We start from the raw sequence: 20,356 nt of genomic DNA on the forward strand, positions 1-20,356 counted from the left end.
CAAACTTTCTCTTATTACAAAAACAAAAAATATTTCTGAAAAACATTTGAGGCGAGAAATAAGTTATGCAATTGCTGACTTGGTAATCATCTTTGTTTAACGACAGCTAGTTTAGAGGTTTTACTAAAGTCTTGAGAGGGACCTCAACTGGATGCACCTTATTTGTACCAGAATGCAATGCGGGCGTTTCACATATACAGTGAATGGGAGGTTAAAGTGAGGGATAATATGGACACCTACCATCAGCTTCTCTGGAGGATTGCCTACTTCCCACATCAACGCTGTCTTTTTTTGTTTGTTTTGTTTTGTTTGTTTCTCAAGTGGGCGGAGCTACAGGTGGCATGGTGACGTCATGCCCTGGTGCACGAGGAGGCAGGGAGGATTATTGTGGTTTATCACGTGATGTAAACTCCGCTAGTTTGTCTGAAATTGAAATAGTTTTAATTTTGTTGTCAGTGCGGTGGCAGGTGAAGGAAGCCTTTTTTTTTCTTGGTGCTTCCAGGTGGAGGTGGAGCGACGCCGATCTTCTCGTCTCCCGGGTCGAGATGTGGATTAACGAGGCTGATGGACGTGGAGGAGATCTGGAGCCGAGCTGGACGTCCTGAGGACTGATGGATGGGTGGTCGGCGGTAAGTCAGAGTTTTGTACAACGTTCAGACTGGCAGTGTGGCTGAGCGTGTGTTGATGTGTGCACCTGAAACCAGAAGAAACACGTGGGAAGGGCAGAGAGGCGTTTAAAGACATATGACAGGAAGGGGAGTGACTGAGGTGTGCTCCTCACGTTTATTCATAACCTTCCATTAAAGAAAAGGCAAAATTCACAACAGCCACTCAAATAACAAGAAACTGAAAACAATAATAATAAATAAAAATTTGCAAAATTATAATTTAGTGAAATAAGACATTGCTTTAGAATTGTACTTAAAAATAATAATAATAAAAAAAATGTCCTGGACAAATTAGAGCACTTTGCTGATGAGCAGTGGGCCAGAATACCTGTCAACAGAAATCTGACTGAGAGTTACAGAAAACACCTGATTGCAGTGATCAAAAGGGTTGTTGAATAAAATATTAGTTTATGGGTCCCATCATGCTTGTTTTTTTTTTTTTTAAATATATATTTCTGTTGAAGCACAATTCAAAGCAATGTCATGATTTTCATTACATTTTTATTTATTATTACTTTTGTCAATTTCAACTTATTTCAGTGACAGCTGTTTTTTTCCTTCTTTAATATGAATAAATTTGAGGGCGACTGTATGCTAAAAATTTTTTTTGTATGCATTAGTACAACTGAATTTCCCTCTGGGGATTAATAAAGTCATTCTAAGTCTACACAGAAAAAAACTTGAATCGTTGGTAACATAGAATTTGCTAAAGTTTATCCAAAGTTTATCTAAATTAAGTTAACAAGCAATCTGTAGTGGGTTTAAGTTACATGTACTTACATCATTTGGTTTCTCTTAAGTGAACAGTTTGCATTGCTGCAGCTTAATTCTAAGGAAAGTCCATCCATCCATCCATCCATCCACCCATACATTTTCTTCCGCTTATCCGGGGTCGGGTCATGGGGGCAGTAGGTGGAGCAGGTCATTCCAGACTTCCCTCCCCCTGGCGATGCTTTCCAACACTTCTTGGGGGATCCTGAGGCATTCCCAGGCCAGCCGACAGATATAATCCCTCCAGCGGGTTCTGGGTCTGCCCCGGGGTCTCCTCCAAGGAAGACCTCCAGAGGAAGCCTCTCCGGAGGCATCCGAATCAGATGTCCAAACCACCTCAACTGGCTCCTATGACGCAAAGGAGCAGCGGCTCTACTCCGAGCTCCCTCCGGATGTCTGAGCTCCTCAGCCTATCTCTAAGGCTGAGCCCAGCCACCCTGTGGAGGAAGCTCATTTTGTATTCGCGGATACAAAGAAAGTCAAAAATATTAAGCATGATATTGTCTTTATATAGAATATACTCTATAATTCTACTCAAAGAGAACGTCACAGAAAGTAGAATACCAGTTTAAAGGGACAACGGACAATTTGAAGTCGCCAGAATCTACAAAATTAAACTGCCATGACCAAACCAGAAAGGTAAATGAGAGTAAACTGCATTTCAAATACACTTTTTTATAGTTTCTCTTAAAAAAAACAACAACAAAAAAAACTGTGGTGTTATTTTTGTTGTTGAGCCAAAACGTTATTTATTAGAATGTGGAGAAAGTGATCAGTTTGTAATTCTGAATTTCCCTCTGGGATTAATAAAGTCAGTCTAAGTCTAATCACACATTTTAGGCCAAAGCTTAGGGCTTCAGAGGTCGCTGGATTCAAACAAAAATGATCATATTTAATATTTTGGGGATTTTTTTCCCGTTAGTGATCGACCATAAACATCAGCAGACAGTCATATCTTCTCAGATGATGCTCTCGACGCTGCTGCCACCTGTAGCTCTCTCTTCTTGTTTTAATCACGCGGCCGAGTCAAACCGAGATCAGAGACTTGACTCAACCAGTCGAGAATATTCCACCTCATCGCCATGAAAATCTCTTTGGTTGCTTTGGCCTTGTGTGTATGATTGTTGTTCTGCTGAATGAGGAAATGTCATCGATGCATGTGGCTGAATCTGAGCGCAGTAGGATTCTGTATACTTCGGCATTCTGTCAGCGCTGAAGTCATCAGCCGTACACTGGCAGCCATAAAAGAAGTGCCGCCATGTTAAACACGGCTTATGTTTTCTTTTTTTCAGACACAGATTTAATCCATAGAACTTGTTCCAGAGCTATTTTTTTCTTTTTTTAGTGACCTGAAACCTGTTTTTTTTCTGTTTCTGAAGCTCCCCTGAGGTTGTGGTCAATACATCTCTTGATCATAGATAAGGAAACACGTGTGCACATCCCTGAAGAGCATTCCTGACTTGCTTTGGAGTCATGAAAGTGTTTTTCTTCCCTTTTGCAAATGATTCCCTGCCAGTTAACAAGACCTTTGCTAAAGTCTAGTTTTCCTATAAGGGCTTTTTAAATCTTGTTTTGCCTAAAAGTTGATTTTTGTCAAGCCAGCTGCCTTTGGTATGTGTTGCATGGTCACGTTTTTACTCCTCGTGCTGGAAGACAACTCAGTCTGAATAAAACTCATCAACTCAACAAACATTTATTAGCCAGTCACTGTTATCAGAAAAAAAAGGAAACAAAGTGCATTAAACTATCGACGCAGAGGATGTTTTGATCACGATGATTGACATATATTGAGGCAAATCTGCTGAGATAAAAGCGGATATACTTTACTTCTACTTCTTCTCTGTTTCTGCATCATCATCTATTTACTTTGTGGGCTTTTACCTTTAAAAGGAAACTCAGTTACAGAGAAGTGAAAACAATGGAGTTTATACTGCAGATAAAGCTATTTCCAGATGTTTTCTGAAGGTTTCCACACATGCTTGTTTTCACAAGAGCGTCATGTAAATCCATGTTGAGTAAAGCAAGTTATTTTTATTTCAGCTTGTTTGAACGTTTTGCAGCTCTGAACGACACTTACAGCCAGTTTTTGATGTTTCAGGACCCAGTTTCTTTCTTTTCTTCTTTCCTGTCTTTGTCAGTGAGTTTCTTTGCACCTTTCTTCCGTTTTTGTCTTGATCATGACTCACCGCAGGTTCGTACAGTGGTGTGAGGTCTCGTGGTTAGAAGGTAGAGGTTCAGCAACATATTTGTCGGCCCGAGAAGCAGTAAACACTGTGGCTTGTAAGATGTCGGTGGCAACGGGGAAACAACAGTGGGGGAGCGTAGCAGAGCATCGTCACACTTTGTATTTTCATATTTAGTAAAATCAAACACAGTAGATTTAAGAAGAAAAGTGAGATTGCATCGAGCTTTGTGTAATTATTAAATGCATATTGCTATTCGAAGAGAAAAAGTTCTGTCATGATTATATATCGACTTTTCTATTTATAGTTCCAAAGTGTTTAATTTGCAATGCAAGAAGTCATAAACAAGCTTTGACCTGAGATGTTCAAATATCATTTTCTGATTAGAGAGTCACGTTCATGGGCTTTATGAGCTGACACGCTGCTAATGTTTACTGTTTTGTGTGGCTCGTTCATTTCCCTCCCTGTAAGAGAGAAGGGGAATTCACAGGCACACTAATAGATAACATGTAAACGACAGGCAAAGCAGGAGGGGGAAGTAGCGCGAGCATTTCCCTGACAGAGGGGGATGCAGAGAGAGAAGATGGGGAATAGGGAATCCATAAACTGTACCTAATTATAAGATAATTTGAAAACACCCACGCGGTGACGGTCACCGTTGAATCACATTCAAAACAACAGCGAGTGTGCAAGGGCTTTCCAAGTTATTTATAATGTAATTTTGCGTAACTTGTGTATTCGGGGTGCCCGAGCTTTTTGCAAAGAGGGCCGGACTTGATAAAGTGGAGATGCCTGCGGGGGCAATAGTTCCTTCTGACATTTTTTTTAAAAGCAATAAAATAAAACAATTTTCATTATCTCAGTTATTTTTATTTTTCAAATGTAACCAAATATAAGCCACTCAGGCAGACGTGATCAACTCTAAAAACACAATTCAGAGTCAGATAACATCGAACAAACTGCGTGAAATACCTTAAATTCCCATGAGTTTGATAAATATCTTTGCCTCGAGGAGTTAGAAGTAATGCAAAGCTGTCATGAAAGTTTAAAACAAGAGATTTTTGCTCTTTTACAAGATCTTTCAGAAAGTAGTAGTTTGTGTCACATCAACAGTTCCAACCAAATGTTATTCAAAAGTTTAATAAAATAAGCGCCTTAAGTCCAAGTGTGTGCTTTTGGCTTTTCACTGCTACTAGTGACAGGTGTTACTGCTCAAAACACTCTGATTGATGAAGAAACTGACAGCTTTCAGACACTAATGAGGAGGGTGATACTGAGATCTGGATATTAGTAAAGAGCCCAGGTCTGGTCTGAGTTCAGTGGCTGAAATGCGTAAAATGTCACGTATGTGGGAGTCACTGAGTCTTGACCTCAGTCGGTTTTTGGTTAAGAATGTCTGCTCACACAAACAGGTGGAGCCGAATGAGCTCAGCATTTTCTGAGCAAATGTTCGCATTTCTGGAAACCTGCTTTTACCCAGCGGCCAGTAAAAGCCAACCAGAGAAAGCTGCTGGTGTTTGTTTCCGTCACACTCCGGCTGCAGCATCGTCAGGGTTCACGGAGGAAGGAGAAGAGAAAAGCAACATGTCCGTTTCAATAACCGCAAAATCCCGGAAGCTTTTGTTAAATTCCACAGAAAGAGATGTGATAGCTGTTGCATAACTCTTCATTTGCACACCGTCATTGTCCTGCGGGGAACTGTCAGTGACGTCTTTCGGAGCTGGGAAGTGTGCGGTTCAGGCCTCTGTTTGGAACAAGTGTTCTTGCAGCTTGGTTCCGAAGGCCCTGATGTGAGCATATAGCTGGCTCACCATGCATCTTGTCCTTGAAGATTAACATTCAGACGCTTCGTTATGTCAACCATAAAAGACAAATCTGCCAGCCATATGGGATCTGACAGTTCTTCCATCGGTTGCCCCTTTTCACCCAAAAAATGCCCAATTTCCTTTTCTGAATGAGAAAAATCGCTGCATTGCGAACCCCCACTTATATTATGTCGCCGTATTGAGCCTGGATGTCAAGCAAGAACTGCTGAAACTGTCAGTGCTATAGAGCAAATAGGATTGATTTATCACTGGTTTCACAATATGATCAAATTTGAGATGTGTGGTGCAGACAGCCTGCTGGTGAATTCTACAGTGAAGTTTTATAGCATTAACTCCTTCTTCGCTGACTTTATTGCAGATCAGTTTGGACAATCCACTTCGCTCACCAGCCATGGAAGGCACACTGTCGCTAATGATCCCAGAAGCTTTCCCCCATGGTAGTTTCATATCATCAACAGCTTCACAAGCACAGACGAATGAATCCGTTCCTCTGCTTTGTCGTCACCTCTTCAGTGCTCAGTAGCCGTGCAGTGTCAGATGCATCGGTGCTTTCATCACAGACTAATGAGAAATAATCAAAAGCCACTCCCCTGTCCCCCAGTTGTCTCTGAATATCTGATGATATGTCCTCAACGCTCCGTTTCACCGTGTTACGTTCCATTCAAAAATTCTTGCTTCTCCTTTAGGCAAATGTTCTCCACCATTTTCACGACACAGTCTTTGATAAATGTACCTTCAGTAAAAGGTTTGTCATGTTTAGCTATTAACATGGCCACAGCTTGCTTTGGTGATATTTTCTTTTGACTCGCAGGCCTGCGTGAAGAATCGTTGCTGCATGTTCAGACAGCAAAGGTCTGATCTTCCTGATGTTGTACAGGGCGAATCAACATGACTGAGCAACAGAGGCCACATGAGCCTTGAAGGTTAGTTGGTCATCAATCATGACACCCAAGTTTCTGGCAGATTTTGTGGGTGTGAGTTGGGTTGAATCAAGCTCAATGTTGATTTCTTATTGTGGAGAGGGTCTGGCTGGGATGACAGGGAGCTCAGTCTAAGAGAGGTTGAGTTGAAGGTGGCGTTTTTTCATCCATGCCGAGATGTCTGCAAGGCATGATGAGATCCGGGCAGACTGTGTTGTTGTCCGGGGGGAAGGACAGGAAGAGGTGGGTATCATCAGCATAGCAGTGGTAAGCTGTGAGCAACTGTTAATGAGTAACTACAGTCCAGTGCTGCTGGCTGGCTTGAACGTATGGTGGTGGCTTAGGCTCCTTACATTCAATGATGTTCAAGGCAGGGGCGGCCATTTGTGAAACACATACACTGGCCTCTGATAACCTCTTACTGAATGCTTGGGGAACCCCAAGGGATTCAAAACTGGTGAAGCCTACCTCAGTTGTAAGATATGATGAGAACCTGACCAGTTCTCATCATATCTTATCATCAGTAATGGAGGATAACCTGACATAATGATATAACTAAGGCCATCTTGCATTACAAATTAAGGAACTTGACCTAAATAATTTAAATATTAAGGCTAATATTACAAGTACAGAACAGTTTGGTGCATCTTTTGCATGTTTTTATAGTTTAATTCTGTTATTTATTATTTTAGATGGGTCAAAACAATAACTAAAACCATTTATTTATGACAAAAATGGCAATAAAAAGCTGTTTTTGTGTTTGTCGTGTTAAGAAAACGACGCACTGTGCGAGCAAAAGTTCCCTCGCTTTGGAAGATAATGAACAAAGGTGCAACACACAAACAAAGACACTTTACTCACGAGTGTGAAAATAGCATGAAAACAAACACGTGAAACAGATGACTTCCTTTTAGGGGGCCAACATCCCTTCAGAATCCACATGCAGCCTCTCAGACACACATGTAGAGACGCACACAAACAGACACACACCAACACTTCCCACCTTTAACCACACACACACACACACACACACACAGCACCACCAGCAGCAGCAGCCTCCCTCATGCTCACATGCACCTCACTCGTACGCTTCCTGTTTGCGCGCCACGCAGCGCAGAAGACTCTGAGCGCCGAGGGGAGCTACAACCGGCGGCGCAGTCTACTCTGGTTTCAGTGTTTGTGCTGCGCCGTGCCCAGGATGTGGGTTCGTCTGTTGTACCGTGATGTGTGCGGTGAATGAATGGCAGCAACGCTGAGCTGGAGATACTTTGCTGTGGACTTTTTTTTTGGACTTTGACAGAGGATATGGAGGCTGGACAGTAAACTGCAGGTAAGACGCTGAATGTTTGAGGCAGGTGTGTTTCTTATTCAGACTGGGGGCCGGATCTGTGGGCTTCGATGCTCCAACCGAGCGTCAGCCAGATGAGCCGTTGGACATCCTCTGGTAAAGTTAACGCAACAATGCCTCCATTTCTGACAGCGGACTCTTGATTTAACACGTTTGCATCTAAATTTGCATCCGAGGGTTTGATGATTTTGTGACAAAAATACTCCGTCTGAGGCTGTCAGAGTCGCCTATTGTCATTTGGTTGTGACAAATGTGGTCTAAAATGCCAGCAGTGTGAAAGCCTCGGGGGTGGGGGTGTTTCTTCTCTGTCAGACGAGCCGATGGCAGTGTCAGCATCACAGTGATGGGGGAAGAAAAAAAAAAGTCATTTTGACAGCCCTCCTCGGTGAGCTTGCAGACCCCCACCGTCAGACCATTTCGGGTACTTCTGCTTTTGTCTATATGATTCATGCTTTTAATAAACAGTGAGGAAGTAGAGATGCAGAAGCACGTGTTGAGCAGCGCCAGGACGCTCTCTCGCTTTAGGTGTCTGTGTCGGTAAACAGGAACAATATTCAAAGCTTGTGTGATTAGTTGATTGAAGATATCTGGGTCAGCACCTTAAATGAACTGATAAGAAAAAAAAAAAAGGACTTCCTTTTCCTGGGGCGACTCCAGTCGCTGTGGTTTGTTTGAGAGAGAGAAATCCAGTGTGACGTTTGAGTTATGGTTTATTTGGATAGATGTAAGAACACCACTGACAACAAGGGAGCAAACTTTCCCTGAAGCTCAAGATATCTGAGAAGAGGGTTTGTTGGTGGTCTTTGAGGGCTGCACCTCATAGGAACACCTGAACATCCTTTTCACGAGACGAAACCGACGTCCTGTCAGTCACATGTGAGTTGTAGATACCTCAAAGGTTACTTCAGGTGTGTCTTGTAGAGAAAAAAAAAACAAAAAAAATGAGCTGAGCTTCGAGTAATTCAGGAAGCTGTGACCTGAAATGTACTGAGGCAGCGGAAGACTTAGTGATGAAAAACACTTTTCTTTTACTGGTCCGACTCAGTTCAAAGAGTTCTCCTCTGATTTATTACTGCACATCGGTGGAGGACGTTTGGTTGGAACCACAGATTTCTTTATTCTACAAATTTGTCAACAACAACATAAACCGCTGACAGTTTAACCACAGACTTTAGCATGTGACGCTAATCTAACTTTAGGACAGAAGTCTAATGACCTTACTTCTTTTTTTTAATTGTCTATCTTCAGACCCAACTCATGTGACATCAGTTGATCAGGATTTACACACAAAATTGACACACATCTCCCTCTGAAACCACAAATGCTTTGTGTAACTTTTTTAAGCAATCCTCTCCAAGAACCTGTCGAGCTTTGGGTCTTGATGCAGCGAGGTCACGTCCAGGTCAAGCCCAGAGTCTCGTCAAAGCACCTATCAAGCGTTTGGAAGCAAATGTAAAGTTGGGGACTTTCGGGTCAGAATTGTGATCATTACCCAAAACATCTCAAGTTCAAATCTGTGCGGCTCTGTTCTTTTTGGTTATTCCCACCAACAGCTCTGATTTATCTCGCTGTGTTTGTGGTGAACACAGTGTTGAGGAAAAGCTGCTATGACTCTATTGACCTTAAGAAACACTCAGCTGGGATGTTTTTTTTTGCAATAGCGTGGAAAACAGAATTTGTCCAGCATCTCCTTTAAAGAGAAGTACAAAAGTCATAGCTTATTTATAGTATGGAAGTGGAAGTACAGAATTCTTCTCCACGATGTCAGAACTTCTAAATCTGCGTTGCGTGCATTGACCAAGGAGCTTTTTCCATTCCTCATAAGGGCCTTTATTTTTGACCCTGCTTATATAACACACACACACAGATGTCATATTTCTAAAAGCAGTGATTGGCTTAAACCTGAAAATACATTTTTTGTTCCCTCTGAGAATGGATAAACATACAAATAATTAATTAGGAACCAACATACAAATACATGATAAACTCACAGTCGAATAAATGAACCTCAATAAGGTCACAGGTTTTTTTTTTTCACCGAAAGCAATAAAGGACTCCTCCTTGCTTGCATCCTGCCTCGATGGTGACACACTCCTGCTGCACAGGAAAGCTCTTCTTGCATTCTCAGGCTTTTGTTCAATTGCTCAATCATTTTGAATACCAACATGCTCTCCGTGTTGAGAAATCAAAACTGGCACTCAGGACCGTGTGTCAGACTCAAAAAATAAACTCCGTCGCTCGTACGTAAGAGCTTTGAAACTCTTTGTCATTTACGACACCACAAGCATCAGATATGAGGAGCACACAATCTACCACACTGTGTGTTGTTTCTTCGTGACTGCAGTATCCCAGTGCAGCCGTCTGTTATTCACCGAAATGCTTCCTGTTTGTCTCTTCATGCCGATGGTATCGGTGAAATCTTCAATCTACGGCGCATGCTTTGAGGTCAACGCCCCCATGTGTGTGTGTGTGTGTGTGTGTGTGGATACATGCACTACACACCTGTTGTTACCAAAAAAAAAAAAAAATCAGTGATGTAAGCCCTGAAGTGCACGAAAAACAAAAACACATTTCCTCACACGGCACTGCATCAAGTCTAACAACAGGTTCTGCTGAAGGTGTGTGTGTCTGCATCCTCGCCGTCTGATCAAACCCAGAGTGGTTTAATTGGACGCTGAGCAGACGGTGTTTGCGCTGCAGAGCCTCCACCAGGTCCCTCGTGTCTGGAGTCAGGTGCCAAAACATGGAATTACAGCTCCTGATATTTGCATTCAGATTTCCCTATGTTTATCAGTGTTTATTGAGGAAGTGAGGACCAAATGTTTTATAAAGCGGCTTTCTGTTCTCTACATGACAAAAAAGCCTTTGTGTTTTGGTGCTGCTATCGGCTGCGCTAGATTGCTGCGTGCCATTGTGTTGTTGGTGCTAAAGCTGATACTTGGATTCATTTGCATATGTTGTTGAGTATGTTTGGCACAAACAAGGTAAACAGAGGAATGTATTCCTGGTATTCTAGACTCATTCCAAGGAAAGATTCATCTCCAAATTGTAATGAATATGCAGAAGAAGGGGCTTTAAAGTTCAGAGTTTATCCTTCACCTTGGGAACAGTGATGTCCAAGGCCAACATGAACAAGAAGTCCTCAGGAAAACATGAATAAAATCTCATGAAAACTGATGAGGACAATGCAGCAGAGCAAACTCACCTTGATTGTTTCATCTGTTTCCTACATGCTTTTGCAAATACAAAACAGGAGTGTTAGCGATGTGCACAGATCCATTACTGCAGCGTTCTCACTGGTGGCGGTTGTTTGAACTAAAGGGAAGCACTTAATTACCTCTGTTATTTCCTAAAAGCTGGTTCACATCCAATAGGTCCCTGGATGGAAAAAAAAATAAAGTGTGTGTGGGGTGGAAACAGTACTGAGAGCTGGCAGAGGAAGACTGGATGTGAATATCAAACTCTTATCAATTGGAGGGGCTTGCTTATAAATGAGTTGCACACACAGTGTATACACACAGATCTCCTCTCAGGTCTGTGGGAGTGAATCTAAGAGTCTGATCACACCACAACAATGGAGAGGCACCTGCTTCCTCAGGCCAGCGCGGAAGCTGATCTTCCTGTGAGGAAGCAGTTGGTAATGGGATCAGTGGGAGAGATGGGAAGCGGCCTGAGAGGGGATGGAAGGAGAAGGCAAAAGAGGCGGGACGATTTAGTTTTGTATGGGAAATGCTGATACTTGTGAGACTCATCGAAGAGCGTTATAGGCTGGTGAAGAGAAGGAAAACAAACATGGGATACAGGACATGCAGTGGTGTGATGCAGAAGAAGTTAAACATCAGGGTTATTGTGACAAAGCTGGAGAGACATCTGTGGTTGTGTAACTGCTAGTTGTAGCTTAACTTAAATTTGTGTGGCATTTAGTACTATTGGTCAACATGGAGTAGACAAGAAACAGAAGGGAGAAGGTATGGAAGGGACACATTAGTGTGGATTGGATCACTTGGGATGCTTTTGATTGATAAAGTCACACAAAGACTAAGAGCGAGTGTCTTCAGATGGATGCCTGCCTGACGGAGACTTTACCAATCAGAACGTTGCACCGTACGCTGACGACTTCTTCTTTTCTCATACGTAAAGATGACGAGATGGTTGCCGCTGAAAGGTGATGGCTTAGTACCCTGTACGTTTGCCGCAGATTGCCCCACACCACGGAAACGCTTGCTTGTTATTGTGCGACTGCTGCTGCGAGTTGTAAGTCGCCCAAAAAAAAGTGGAAGTGACCTTGTTGACTCTCAGGGACGTGCTGCATACATCCTCTTATGAAACGCCACACACTCATGCATTTGCAACATGACTCGCAGCTCCATGTAAACAACTGTGATGACACTGGAGACGTTTCGCTGGTAAGATCCCTGTGATTGCACACCGTAGAACCACCAGCAGTGTTAGTGTCAAATGTATTCATTCAGGGTGATGTTTTAGCAGCAGTAGAGACATTTTTGCCGTCTTGTCTTTCTTTTATAGTCGTCTCCTGCCAACCTGCCCTTAATAAAAGGTTTAATTTGTTTGTTTTTTAATGAGCAAAAGCTGCATTTCAATTATTCTTCCACAACATATGACCACTTTCTGAAATATTTGTGTCCGACTTCTCCATCTTGCGTCAAATAAATGCTCAGTGAGGCTCAGTCTGTAGCAGAGATTTACCCAAAGCCCTGTTGGTTCAAACAAACCATCACACTTTCACTGCAACGTGCGGGGTCTTCACCCTTTTTATTACTTTTCCATTGAACCCCATCCTGGATGCAGAAGTCATCGCAGCTTTAACTTATTAGTTCCTTCCACTCTCGCCGGGCTCTCGTCCAGCTCTGTCCGACCCTGACAATGACCGGAGCCCTCAGCTCAAGTGTCCGACACGCTCGCGCTTGTAACACCCGGGACGCCCCTCAGACACAATACATCTCTGGGGGAGGAGGGACCGCTGAGAAAAAAAAAAAAGCTGATTGCGGTGTTTACGTCTGGGGCCGGGCGGTATTGTTGTCGGATGGTGACTGTAGGAAAAGAAGTGAAGTGCTGTGGGATAATTGAGTTTCATGCCTCTGGCCTCCTGAACTCGGTTTCACGTGAACTTCCTGCCCCACTTCTAGAATGAGGTTGGAGGGTCGGATGTTTGTTCAGTACATGTGTGTCAGGGCCGTACATGGTTAAGACTTGGTATCATACATGTTCCTGGGTTACGTTATGTGCACTGTTTGGAGTTGTCGTGGCTTTAAAGGAGCAGTTTGACAGTTTAGGAAAACATGCTCGTCAACCTATAAACTGTAAGAAATAACTTCTATGAAATTCCTCATTAAAAAAAAAAATGTAAAAAAAAATCTGGCAGCAAGTTAAAAAATAGTGGAGTGCTGTGTCTTTCAAAAACTGTCAAAATGGGCACAATAACAGACAAAGTTTGCAATGTAGTATATTTTTAACTGATTTAAATAAACAAAAAAACTTAATTTAACTACCACACATTATAAGAAAAACCCCAAATAATTAATATTTGTAAGAATACAGATTTTTTTTCTATCTATTTAGGAATGTAATTTAACAAAACGGGGAAAAAAATGTAAAAACATTTTTTTCAGTTTCTTAATATACGTATTTTTCTTTTAAATAATGGAAAATATTTGTACAATTATTATTATTTTAGCCAATTTTTTATTTTATTTTATTTTAAAGTGTAAGTTAAGGTCAAATGTTGTTAAATAATGAATCACCATTTGCGCAAATGCAGATTTTTGGGTTGTTTGTTTCTAATAAAATACCCTGGTCTATTATTTTACAAGTTATGATTTGTAATTTAACAAGAGAACTAAAAAAAAAAAAAAAAAAAAGACCTTTAAAAACTGTTAAAAAACAAAACTTGAAGGGAATAAACCCATCAACACAGCTAAAACTCATATTACCACTTTACAATATTTCATTTATTTGATTAAAATGGAGGTCTGAAAACAACAAATTGTGATGGAATTTTTATTTTATTTTATGTCTTAGCCAGATGCAGCAACCTTTGTAAGTCTTACCATCAGCATATTTCATTTTTACATTCTGTGCAGATGATTAAAAACTATACCGAGATATAACCAGTGAGCTGCAGAGACGCTTCAGCGCCTCCTCCTGCTTCAGGTCTTTGTGCGACTCGTTGGCAACCAGCTGATGGATCTGCTTATCTGACTCCCTTTAAGCAAACAAACAAGCCAAACTGTTGCCAAGCACACAGCGTCAGTTGGTAGTAGGTCATTAGGTGAGTGGGCGCGTAGAGTGCAAGTGAGTAATTCCTTAAGACTTTCACTCACTAGTCATCGTTTATCTTTCAGGTTAGACGGGGAATTTTTCACACTGTCAAGGGAAATTTTTTGAGCAGATGTAATCAAGCAAAAAACAGTTTTTTCTTCTTCTAAGCCGGTGCTACTCATTTTGTTCTCGTGTCAGTCTCACTTCACTCTGCAGATTTCACTGATTAAACGCAAGGGAGGCATGAAGGAGAGGTTACCGATAAGCGATCACTGGTTCTGATGCTGACGCTGGATTCCACTCGTCTTCCATTTACTGTCAACGTTTATCGCTGATTGTGACTTCAAGCAGAACATGATGAAGTTTTTGAGCATTGGGAAGAAACGATCAGCTTTCTAAAATAGTAAATCTTTAAAAAAAACAAAAAACATCCCATTTTTTAAGAGAAGTATTTGTTCTGCTTCTCAAATTCAGACTTTTCTGATCTGAGCTACATGAGTCAAGAGAAGCTTTAAAAATACATCAAGCAGCATCAGCAAAATGCATTTTCAGCAACCTTTTTTTCCCCCCGCTCATCTTGCAGTGAATGTTCTTTAAACGTTCCAGTGAATTCCAGTAAACGTCTAAAATAGAAAATGGTTTCGTAATAGTTTTCTGCACCAAATCCAAGTTTTACAAGCATGTGCAATGTCAGATTTTTTCTGTACGTTTAGTTGGAAAGGAGAAGTTCATTGTAATTCATTGTCAACAAAGCTTTCATTTTTCACTGTCAGATTTATGACTGTAACAGCTTTTAACCAACTGCCTCTCCTCACACACAGATATGAGTCAATGAATTGGTTCATCTCAGGGGTTTTTTTCATTTAAATGAACATAAAAGGCAGTTACAACACACAAAACAAATGTCTTCAGTTGTCTTATGTACCTGGACGTGAACTTTACCACCACCTGCCAATATGAAAGTGATTTTTGGTGATAACATTTCAATCAGAGGACAACAAAATGATGTTTTTTAGGCTTGTCAAGTTGATTTGTGGATGATTTATGTTTTAGGTTGTTGTATTCAGGTTGCTAATCTTGCATAGTCGGACCCCATCAGTGGAAGTCTGGGCAACTTTAAGCACAAACTTTCGTAAAGAAGTGGTCTCGATAAAAGTTGAAAGGATGGATTGTAGTCAGCGACATGCCTCCATAGTTTGCAGGGGACTTTAATAACCATGAAATATTGTAGACTTCTATTTTTAATGACACACTTTCCTCCACTCGGGCATCGTGTTTGGTTTTGCTTGATGTCAGGTGCAGATTTCAAACTGTGTCATTAAACATCTGTGACCCGAAATCTTGTTTATCTACACGAAATGCAACCGAGGTTTATAAAGCAGCCCCTCTCTTTTTAACTCACTGGATCCCTGGTGTTTACTTATGAGTGCGTCTTATGATTCATAACAGAACTGAAACAAGTTGCCACACCTGGATTGTCCTCAGTTGCCGCATGAAGGGGGGAAAAAAAAAAAAACAACAAAAAAAAAAACGGCCGAATGCAACGATAAAGTTTAAAAAGTGAAGTTCAGCACATCCTCATGAGTCAGTGGTGAAAAATGATGTACTCACAAGGCTTTGGTCATACTGGAATTACATAGATGACTTCAGTACACAACTACACAAGTGAGGTGCTTGTTTTAAATCTCGCTTCTCTTTTAATAAAAGTCATATTGAGAAAACGGTGGGTTCTCCTGTTTTGCTTTGCCCAAATGTCACTGTCAAAGCTGGCCGGTTATAAATATCCTGAAACCAGCAGAAACACTCATCCTGGTACAGTGCTATTACTGTAACTGCAGTGAGCCAGTTTGAAACCGCCGTGTGAGACTTTGAATCCAGCTGTGTGACCTGAGGAGCACGTTCAAGAGGTAATTTTACAGAATTATGGCACCAAAACAAGCAACAGAAATAGCTCTGTTTCTCCTCTGGCTTCGAAATGCCCCTTTATGCTTTGTGTATCTTCCCCTGGCTCATTTTCATACCCGCCGGCTGATCTGCCTTCATGCAAATCAGCCCGCGATAACACAACATACTGTCCATGAAAAGAGAGGATCATGTGTGTGTGTTTGCATGTCGGCATTACTCGCGAATACGAAGGCGTTGGGAGATAATGTTCTGCAGAAGGCATGAACGGTGGCGGTAGTTGTGTAACTTGTTGTTGACGCTTAATAACCGGGTGTCTCTCCTGTTCCTCTCCAGAACCTGAGCGCTGAAAGATGCAGCACACCTCGTGCACAGAGGACCGGATCCAGCACGCTCTGGACCGGTGTCTGGACGGGCTGAGGCAGAGTCCCACAGCGGCGCAGCACTGGAACGGTAAGATTTTTAGACGGTATTTAGGACCACAGCGGAGAGTTTAGACAGGCTTGAGTTGCTCTCCTACTTCAGTTAGGTTTCTGTAGGAATAAAGATTCACTGTGTCTTCTCAGTGACAGCCAGTGTTTTAGCTTGTTTACATTTCTGACATTGCCTCATGAGAGAGTTTCTCATCGCATGGACAACATATTTAATACCTACAAATAAGGGGAAAGATGCCATCCTTTAAATGTGTTTTAGTTTTTAATGTGCATCGCTGTGCTCCTGTATCTGGAGTCAGACCAAAATCACATCACTTGTTTTTTTTTTTTTGTTCATGGTCTTAACTGAAGTTTTGTTTCTTGTAAGTTTACCATCAGGGGTCGACTCATAACAGAATCTCCTGACCTGAAATGCAGCACAGCTTATGTGTAGTGTTTTTACCGTTTGAGTCGTGTTGTGAATGTTGCAGCTCTTGCTGTCGCTCACCGAAACAAGCGGTTTTATCAGCTGACCGTTTGGCACGAGGTTGTAGGCAAACATCGCCGTCGATGGCTGCAGATCATCACCTTTAGGTTTGGTAATAATAATAATAATAATCAGAATCAGCTTTAATGGCCAAGTACATACACAACATACAAGGAATTTGGTTACGGCTGTTGGTGTCGCCCGAGGAATTTACACGAATGATAGAAATAGGAACATTTAAAAAATAAAATAAAGTAAAATAACTACAGAAGAAAAAGAATAAAATACAATAAATATTAATAAAAAATAAATAAGACAAATATATACAAGAATTTACACATCCAGTAGAAAAGGTATATGTACATTAGTGCAAAATGAAAGTGCATTTATGGCTTGGAGTGGCTCAGCTGTTCAGTGGGGTTATGGCAGTGGGATAAAAACTGTTTTTGTTTCTGGTGGTTTTAGTCTGCAGGACTCTGACATGAAAGCCCTTGGAACCATCAAGAAGGACGTGGAAAACTACTCCAACTAAATCCCTGGCAACGTCAACATACATGAGCTCCAGAAAATAATCTTCCTTTCTACGGCCCACCTTCTCAGGCGGGTCCTCTCATCAAGTAGAAACCCTCTTTGCCCCAAAAGTCCATGGTTTGGACTCGAGAGAAAATCAATCGCAATTACACTAGGATATCTTATGTAGTAATAATAATGATAAGAGCACTTAAAACAAAGTAAAATAGAATAGAATATCCTTCCACAAGGGGAAATTTGCAGAGTCAGAGCAGCAAAGTGAGAATAAGAAAAGCAAGAACACTTAAATTAAAGAGGCCAGGTATATACACTATGAATACAAGTGTACAAGTTCCTATATATAGATAGGAACAGAAAGCAAAAGTGAAAAACAAACTGCTTTACAATCAAACAAATGTCACATTAGACTACTAATAACTGTAATAAATGAATAGGATCCTGAGCAAAAAGTATTATGAATCACAAAAGTCATCTAAAAAGTGTAAATATTGGGATCAGTACTCTACAGTGTTATTCATGGTTTGATTTGAGCTCAATCAATAATGCTGCTGAGCCATCATTCATGGTATTGATCCCAGCTGTGTGTGTCCCATCATGACTTAGGTTTTGTAGTTTAATCCTTCAGTGAACATGTGCCTCAGCCCATGCAAAATGAAATGTTCTTGTTTTGTAGCTGGCACGCTCATCATCAACCAGTGTCTTTTTTTAAGAGGTTGCATCTATTACGTCGGGTCAGAACTCTGTTTCTAGTGAGCTAAAACCATATTTCTCAGAATCACCCCCCCACAGCGTGCACACATTTGGACGCCCTATGTGTCGCTCAGAGCGTTGACTCAAACCAAAGGGAGTTGTTTGTTCACACTTTCTCAACTCAAGGACGGGCCTGTGACGCGGTGCGCGATCACGGTGCGCGATCACGGCCCGGGCTTGTTGTTGGTAACGTTGTTGCCGTAAGATCGTCAGGGGAGCACATTATTGGGTGTTGGAGGAAGTTGTGTGAATAGACAGCTGGGAGGAAGTGGTGGCACAGACCGCAGCGTGTCAGGCACAGTGAGGCAGGAGTTACTGTGGTACAGAGGTGTAAATACAGGACTGGAGATCAAATCGACGTTCGCTCCCGCACGCCAACCAATGCCAGAGAGACTGACGCATGTGGGGTAGATTTTGTACTCAGATATAAAGTGAGGATGTGATTTTTGGCATTTGTAATGTGCACACTTTAGTTGGTTTTTTTCTTGTTTCCAGTTTCTCCAATTCACTGCTTTTTTTTAATGGCATGGGGCCTGTTTGACGTCCAGGGATGTTGTCTGTGTGATTGATTAAGGCCACGTTTACACAAATCTCCGTTTTCAAAAATAACATTGTTAATACCACGTCGTTTTATAAAAAATATCTTCGTTTACGCAAACCCACATAAACATTAAGAGCTGTTATGAGCATGCCAAACCTATAGGGGGCAGTGTAACGAGAAGCAGCCAATCAGAATCCTGGAAAAAGCACAATAACGAATGGCACAAATTACTTCAGCGATAATGTGGTGGTCCTAAATGTGGTGTTAGAGTATAAAACAAGTAAAATACTTGAAAATAAACATGGGACATACGATGCTTTTATCGCAGACAGTGACATCGAACTCTGCCTCCTTCTGTCTACATGCAAACGTAAAGACGTAAAGGAGTTTTTCCAAATCTCCACTTTGGCCGGAGTTGTCTGATATGATGGTTTTCGGTGACTCGTAGCTTCGTTTACATGTAAACCAAAGGCCCAAAGGCATTGAAATATCACCATTTTGCTGTGTATAAATGGGGCCTAAATGCCCTCAGATGACTTCTGCTGTGATTTGGTGCTTTAGAAATATAAAAAAAACACTTGAAAGTTTATTTCCACAGATGACATCTCATCAAAACAAACCCTGACAAGTCCCCAGTGACTAGGTGTGATAAATGATGCAAATACATCGCTGCTTCTTAGATGTAAGATAGAGCGTCCGGCTGTTGAAAACAACAGCAACTGACATGTTTCTTGGAAAACATATAACCAGAACTGCTGCTGACGAGCAACTTCACAGGAAACTGAGCTCTTTGGAGATGCGCTCGGAGGTGTCGAGAGCGAGGGATCAAATGGAACATGAGGTGCTTGTGAGGAGCCAGTTTCCATCTGTTCTTATGGGTGTGACAGGCCTCAGACCGGAGGAGTTTTGCAGAGCTGTCTTACTTTGTTTTCCTCCTTTAGCGCTGTAGAAAAAAACTGCCAGCGCTTATGTGTTGTCAGAGAGTATATTTAACCAAAAAAATTGCATTCTTGTGCTTGTCTGTTTTAAATTTTGGGGAAAAATTATCAATACACACAATCTATGAAAGGACCACTGATAATCTGTGAGGCTACTTATCCCCAATCTTCACCAATTCCACTGTCGTTTTTGACTTTTGATTTTTTTTGACAGCGTCTTGCACCAAAACAAGTCTTTCATGTGGCACACTTTAACTCTTTTCTCGCAGCAGGAAATCCATCCTGCTGTAGTTGTACATACGTAAACATCCTAACTGAAACACCGAACAAAAGGTGATAAAAAAACACACCCTCGAAGTGCGTCGACGCCGACAGTTGAAGACTTTAAAGCCCGGTTCTGTGTTTTTGCAAGGCTGCATTTGCTAGAGAGCAGCAGAGCAGCATAGAGGAAATTGTTTCAGATTTGTGAAACTGTTATTGTACAGTAGCTTAATCTGATCCTACCATCAGCAGCTGGTGTCTGTTGGCTCTCTTGGAGCACAAATGGGGAGTTTTTTGGGTGTTTTTTTTGTCCTGGACAGTGATCAGTGATGTTTGCTGTTTGCTGAACGCCTCGAATCACGGACTCTGTCTCCTACAAATCTGTTGTAACCCCAACAACAAATCACTACATGTGTAGTGTTTAATATCCTCTGTACTTATAATCATTTTTTGCAACGGCAAAATCAGTTCTTTATCTGTTTAACCTGCCTTTGTCTCTTTTATTGCACTGACACAGTGTTGTTCAAATATAAGAACA

The 20,356-nt window shown here is 41.5% G+C and overlaps 1 protein-coding gene across 1 annotated transcript in view; it reads left to right on the top strand.

Annotated features, from left to right (window-relative positions):
- The first annotated feature begins 7,493 nt into the window (after positions 1 to 7,493).
- The window catches only part of pik3r5 (phosphoinositide-3-kinase, regulatory subunit 5), a 23,567-nt gene continuing 10,704 nt past the window's right edge, over positions 7,494 to 20,356 (top strand). Inside the window, 2 exon segments of the mRNA XM_008278491.1 lie at positions 7,494 to 7,698; positions 16,234 to 16,350. Coding sequence (XP_008276713.1) covers positions 16,251 to 16,350 — 100 coding nt within the window. The 5' untranslated portion in view covers positions 7,494 to 7,698; positions 16,234 to 16,250.

This window comes from Stegastes partitus, unplaced genomic scaffold (assembly GCF_000690725.1).
Source record: "Stegastes partitus isolate 25-593 unplaced genomic scaffold, Stegastes_partitus-1.0.2 Scaffold124, whole genome shotgun sequence".
In the NCBI taxonomy this organism is placed as follows: Eukaryota; Metazoa; Chordata; class Actinopteri; family Pomacentridae; genus Stegastes; species Stegastes partitus.